General features: G+C 40.2%; 1 protein-coding gene across 1 annotated transcript; it reads left to right on the forward strand.

Annotated features, from left to right (window-relative positions):
* Positions 1-537: 537 nt before the first annotated feature.
* LOC100641317 (leucine-rich repeat serine/threonine-protein kinase 2-like) lies at positions 538-6,672 on the forward strand (the record flags this gene model as incomplete). Its single annotated transcript, XM_020006118.1, has 5 exons — positions 538-729; positions 826-1,159; positions 2,583-2,890; positions 3,020-3,313; positions 3,522-6,672. Coding segments are annotated over exons 1-5 (4,162 nt in total), but the record flags the coding sequence as incomplete, so codon positions are not given.
* Between the last annotated feature and the right edge of the window lie 8 nt (positions 6,673-6,680).

Below are 6,680 nucleotides of genomic sequence, written 5' to 3' on the forward strand. Positions count from 1 at the left end.
TAATGCAAATCACTAATTTACATAGGTGAGAAAAGAAAATAAATACTATTTAATTTTATGATAGCTTTGTTGGCCTTGTACAGTTTCAACCATTTATCTTTTTCTAATATTTTTTGCAATTTTGAATTATAACTACTGATAAACTTAAGTTATTAATAAGTGGGAGTACTAATTTTTGCCAATTTTAAAGCCACTGCAAAGATTACCACTCACAAATAATAGTAGCTTCAAAATAGTAAAAAGCATCTAGGCGAGTCCACGCACCTATGGTGCTTCATTACTCTGTGACTACAGTTACCAGTAAATTAGTTCATAGTGCTTGTCACCTATATCTTGCCACATATGGTCTAAAGACTTCTCTAGAGGCATCATAAGGTGGAGAGAACCTTAATGAGGTGGTGAAAACAACAATGATCTAGATCTACTTCTACACTTGTTAGAGGTGTAGCTGACTATACATGCTGCTTCACAACTAGATCCATTTAGATTTGGCTCTGTTTAATTTTCCTATTTTTGAACAATCTAGATCTAGAGAATTTTAATGTTTGCTCTAGATCTAGGTGTGGCTGTAGGTGGGCTAGAGCTAGCTGCTGAGTTGACTTTGCTTTCTCCTACTCTCAGTCCTAGTACACTACCGTTTGTTTCAATTCATTCATGGCTGGTGTAATGCAAGATGACGCCAAGCTGCTACACAAGTTTTGTCACGATGGAAAGATAGAAAAGATAAAGGTTGGTGAGCTTCACCTTGTTTCTTTCCTGCACGACCCTTCTCATTATGTGTATAAGTGGAAGTGCATAACATCATTTAATTTCTTTTTCTTGTAGGATTTTGTTGCCACTGTAGAACCTGAAATCCTTTTCAATCTACTCAACAATCGAAGAGGTGTTTTTGGCTACACCCCTCTTCATGAAGCTGTCTCTGGCAACAGATTGAAAGTCATTCCGTATCTCATTGAACAGGGTGCTAACGTTAATGCCAAGGCTAATTCTGGTTACACCCCGCTTCACCTTGCAGCCATTGTTGGTCACATTGAGTGTGTCAGAGTATTACTAGATTGTTCTGCTGATGTCAGTCTTACTGATGACTATGGTAAAACTCCAAGACAGACAGCTAGCCTGGGAAAAAATTCAAATATAGTTCGACTTTTAAGGAGCAAAGGTCAGTTTAAGAGACTAATCAAATTTATAAGTACAAGAAAGTAATTTGTATCTTTATTAATAAGTGCTTAAATGTACACATGTTGCCTATAATCAGCCCTGCTAACATGTGTTTGTTCTGTATCAGGATTAGTAGCATGCATTTCAATTTGATTTCTTTTTAAAATGTATGAGAACGTTTTTCTTAATGCTGGAAATTCTCCTACATACCTTAATTTTGCTATTTCCCTAGACATAAAGCCTCCCTCATCCCCATACATTGTTTTGCTTTTAGTGATGTAGGCCCAATCTTACCTGTGGCAGTAAAGTGATCCCTTTGTTTGTGTGTGTGTGTGGTGTGTGCATGTTCACGTGATTTCCTTGTATGAGCTGGCACTACTCGAGGCACTACTTTCTTGTAGGGTTCTTGGGAGTTTTATAATCCTGATTCCTCTCAAAAAAAGTTATTCTCTGTCTTGGTGATGCTTGATTCATCTTTTTCGAGGCAAGAAGAGCTTACAATGTGTGCACATGTTAAATGTTCTAATGCATCACACATCTTGTACATTGTGTTGTATATGTAAACATCGCAGATGTTTAATGTTTCAATACATATAGTTCTGCTATAGTTTCATTTCATTTAAGTTCTAGTTGTAGTTTCAAAAACCACACTTTAATTCTCACTATTTTAGTTTTAGTTCCAGTTTTTGAAAAGCTAATATATAGTTCTAGATATGTAAAGACCCATTACTTAAATATATAGTTCTAGTTTTTAGAAATGGAACTAATAAAAATGCTAATATTGTGTGTTGTGACAGGAAATGCACCGGAAGTGCTGTACAAACGCTGCATGAGTTGACCAAAGTTCAACCCTTGCATTATTGATGTGGTTTGTACAGTACTTCCGGTTGCAAGGCTGTGCTAGGCTTAATATGAAGCTTTTTTCATTATAATATAAAAAATTGCTCCAATCATCTTCATTTCTTTAGATATGATAGTCCAAACATGCTTATTCAAGTCAGTTCTCTTCTCTAGAATGATGAGCAGTTAGGGTTTTTAAACATCAGGGGTGTAATAAAAGTTTGTATGCAACAAATGGAGCTTATTAATGTTTATAGGTGGACATGAGGCAGAGCGCACATCCTTTATTGCAGCCACACCTTTACATTGCTGCAGTAGCAGTGCTTCTCAAAATTTTTACTAAGCTTCACTCTCAATTTTATGCATCTACTTTAACCATGCAAGCAAACTGTTAATTAAACAGATTGAGGCAAAGATATGCACTTTAGTGATCTTGTTTATTACTGTGTTATAAATATTTTCAGTTTGGGTTTAGATTATTTGTCCCTCCCTCTTCCCTATCTGTCTTTGCCCCAAAATCCACAAATACATGTACATGCAATATGATCTCATCTTCTTATCTAAAATTTATTTTTAACTCATAGAGATCATTAAAGAAGTGAAGACAAATGGTGATAACCTAACTGAGTTACTTCGAGTCAGAATAGATGATTTGGAGCCTCACTGCCTTGAGGATGCGCTCACAGCTGCTGTTGAGGTTGGGAACCATTTCAATGTTGGGAGACTTGTCGTCAAAGGTGCCAAAAACATCCAACAAGCTCTGGAGGATTCTAAAAGACTGCAGAAACATGAGGCAAGGGCCATGCTCTTACTGGTCATTGCTGCACAGACAAATGACAGAGACTTGGTCCTTAAGCTGTTTGGTGTACCAGCACAAAAAAACACAACACATGTAAGTGAGGAAGAGAGAGAGTATGTTAGAAGCCAAATTGTTTGAGGTACCTGACAGCCTAACCCTAGACCTTATGCTATAATCACACACACGTACACAGATAAATTTTACAGCAATTTCTATTTTTAGCCACTGGCCAATGATGATGATTTCTCTGAAGTCCAGAAAGCTGTCATAAGTGGACGTGTCTCAACTGTTGTTCCAATAGAGATAGCACGACGCCATCAGAGTTCCGTTGTACGAGAGGAGCTTCTCCTGAGGACTGATGTGAACCAGGAAGAGGGTTCTGTCTATTGGCATGGCCTCCGTCTACTTGTACTTGATCTCTCTTGGATCCGCAGGATACACTGGGTAAAGAGACTGAGACTGGCTAGAAATGGATTTCAAGCCATCCCAAATGAAATTGGAGACTATTTGAAACAAGTAAGAGACAGACCTATACATACAAAGCATGTACTTGTAATCTTGTACATCATCATGTAATGATTATGTGCTGTGTACAAAAATTGAAGTGTTGCCAGCAATTGTAAAAGAGCAAGAATGCATAATGTGCTCTAGGCAAAGGTGAAAGTGTATTTTAGATATAATAGGTAACAGCAACCTCCTGTATTTTTCTCTCTCTCTTCTCCAGGTGGTAAAACTAGACTTCCAGCGCAATGAATTGGTTACTGTCCCATGCTGTCTGTTTGAGTTACCCAGTCTTAATGAGCTCAATCTGAGCAATAACAAGCTAATTGAAATACCTTATGTACACGAGTGGTCCCCTGGTCTCACTGTCCTTGACCTCTCCTCAAACGAGCTCTCTAGTCTACCAGCTGATATTGTTGCTCCTTCCATTAGAACTCTCAACATTAGTTATAATTGTTTCCGTACTGTCCCTCTCTCTGTTTGTTCCTTTAAGAGTCTTCAGCACTTGAACATCAGTTTCAATAAAAATATATGCTCTCTGCCAGTGGAGATGGGTCGATTACAGAATCTTATTAAGCTTGTTACTGACGGACTCAAGGACTTGAGTGATCCTCCTCGTAACATGCAGCGTGATGCCAGGGACTGTGTACGATACCTCAACAATAAACTACGCTCCGCTCGTAGGTTCTATCAAATGAAACTCATGCTGTTAGGGAAACAGAACTGTGGTAAGACAACACTGGTTGCCCGTTTACAAGGACTTGATGTCGGTATCAACCAGTCGACTGTTGGGGTTGATGTGAGCAAGTGGCATTATGCTGGGGGACTGGGACGTAAGAAAATTGAGTACCAGTTCAGTATTTGGGATTTTGGTGGTCAGGAGGAGTACTGTGCAATATATCAGTGTTTCCTATCAGAGCGATCAATGTATTTGTTGGCGTGGAATGTACAGGATGGGGAGGAAGGTATCCAAGAGTTGAAACCTTGGCTTGATAATATTGCACTGAGAGCTCCTCGCTCTTGTGTCCTTATTGTCGGTACTCACCTTGATTCTGTTGAAGAAGGTGATCGTCCTGAAGTAGACAAGCTCCTTGAGAAAGTTGCTGAACTAGTACAGACCTATCAGAACAAGCTATTGGTACCAGAGGTACTAGCAGTTGGTCTAATGAACCGTTTGGAGAATATTGAGCTCCTCAGGGAGGCCATATACAATCAAGCAACAAAATACAGAGGAAAGAGGAGTCTACCAATAATGGGACAAGAAATACCAGCCAGTTATATCAAGCTAAACGAAGAGCTGGAGAAGGTACAAGAGGAGGTCAGAAAAGGTCTGAGAGACCCCGTCATGACTGTAGCTCAGTTTAGGAATCTTGTCCACAAGCTTAATCTTACTGACTTATGCAGTGATGAGGAGCTACGTACTGCCACACTCTTTCTTAATGACATTGGTACTATACTCCATTATGATGACAGGAGCCATGGGATCAACGAGCTCTATTTTATTGATCTACAATGGTTTTATAAGGTGATGTGTGAGATTGTAACAGTCAGGGAGAAAAACTCCTTCATTAAAAATGGTATATTTTACAGTAGAAATGTTCCATTCTTATTCCGTGACCCGAAATTCCAGTGGGAGTACTTTGAGCGTTACCTCACTCTCCTTGATCGGTTTGAGATTGCCCTCCCTTTGAACAATCGTCAGATCCTGATCCCCTCCATGCTTCCAGACGAGAGGCCAGAGAAGGCTGATATACCATATGATAAGTCTGCTCCTCTTTACATTCGCTTCATTAACTTCCAGTCCTCATCTCCACCGGGATTCTGGAGTCGTCTCATATCATGCATAATGCATACAGTTCCTCAGGTATGCAGGGCACTGGATGTTCTAGCTGATCATAGCAATGAGACTGATTCAACTCCTGATGAGGACACAATACCTGGGGTACCACCTATGCCTAATGTAACTGATGAAATGTCAGCTCAGATGATCAGCTCACCTGTTCTCTCTCCATCATCCAACCAGTTCCTCCTTCCCAACATTAACTGTTTCATAGTGGATGAGGATGACGAAGATCCCAAGCCACTCAAACCCAAGGACATTGAGCTCCTCTATTGGAAGAGTGGTATAGTTTACAAAGGCCCGGATCTTTCATTTGGGGTTGAGTCTCTCAGGAAATCAAAGGTCCTAGCTGGTACAAACAGGGACGGCATTGTTATCCTCGCCTCTCCAAATAGTAAAGGCACAAAGCTCATTTGTCAGTTGGTTGATATTATACTTAACCTCATATACGAGTGGTATCCGGGCCTGGAGGAGAATAGTGTGAACTCTGGTGTAGAGCAGAGAGTCCCTTGCTATGAGTGTCGTAAGCTTGGACGTGAAAAACCTTTCGAATTTAAAATAGATCAATACATGTCGATAATCACTAGCAGTAGACCTCAGATTGAATGTGGATATGAGAGAGATGCAGCGAGGAATCACAAAGTCTCTCTGGTTGATATCATGCCTGACTTGCTCCTCCAAGACTTTGATGCTGATTATCTGCTCAAATCAGAAGAGATCAAGTTTCAAGAAGACAAGGACTCCCTCCTAGGAGAGGGAGGGTTTGGTAAGGTGTATAGAGGAAAGTTTCATGGTAAAAGTGTCGCTATAAAAAAGTATCTTACGAGACAGGAAGAAGCTTTTAATGAGCTACGCCATGAAGCTAAACTACTACAGAAATCCTATCATCCTTCCATAGTCTGTCTTGTTGGTGTGAATGTTCATCCATTGACGGCTCTTATACTAGAAGAGGCTCCAATGGGATCCCTTGACAGACACCTCATCAAGGAATCAACTCCAATCCCGAGACTTACAATGTTCCGTATTGCTGCCCAAGTTGCAGCTGCTTTACGCTTCCTACATCAACACGGGATCATATTCCGTAGTCTCAAAGCAGCCAATGTCCTCCTATGGTCACTGGATGAGACTTCACTCTGTCATTCAAAACTTACCGATTTTGGAATAGCAACACACTTGGCACCATTAGGTGTCATGGGTATTCAAGGGGATAAATGTGTCATTGCACCAGAGGTTCTTTACATAGGACAGAAAAGAACCATTTATAATCACAAAGCAGACATATTCTCATTTGGCATGCTCCTTTATCAGATGATTGCCCGTCGTCATCCATTCCATAATGTACAACCAGTTAGAATTGACACTAAAGTAGTCCAGGGAGACAGGCCTTCAACTGTTGATATGCCAATCGCCGAAACTGGGTACTTCTTTTTAACGCGTCTGATGGAGAAATGCTGGAAAGATAAAGCAGACGATAGACCAGAGACCTCAGAGCTAATTAGTGATGTGTCAAAAGTCACCTTTCAATCAATAATGGGTTCCTGC

Source organism: Amphimedon queenslandica, unplaced genomic scaffold, assembly GCF_000090795.2.
Source record: "Amphimedon queenslandica unplaced genomic scaffold, v1.1 AMPQUscaffold_10356_Cont17108, whole genome shotgun sequence".
NCBI lineage: Eukaryota > Metazoa > Porifera > Demospongiae > Haplosclerida > Niphatidae > Amphimedon > Amphimedon queenslandica.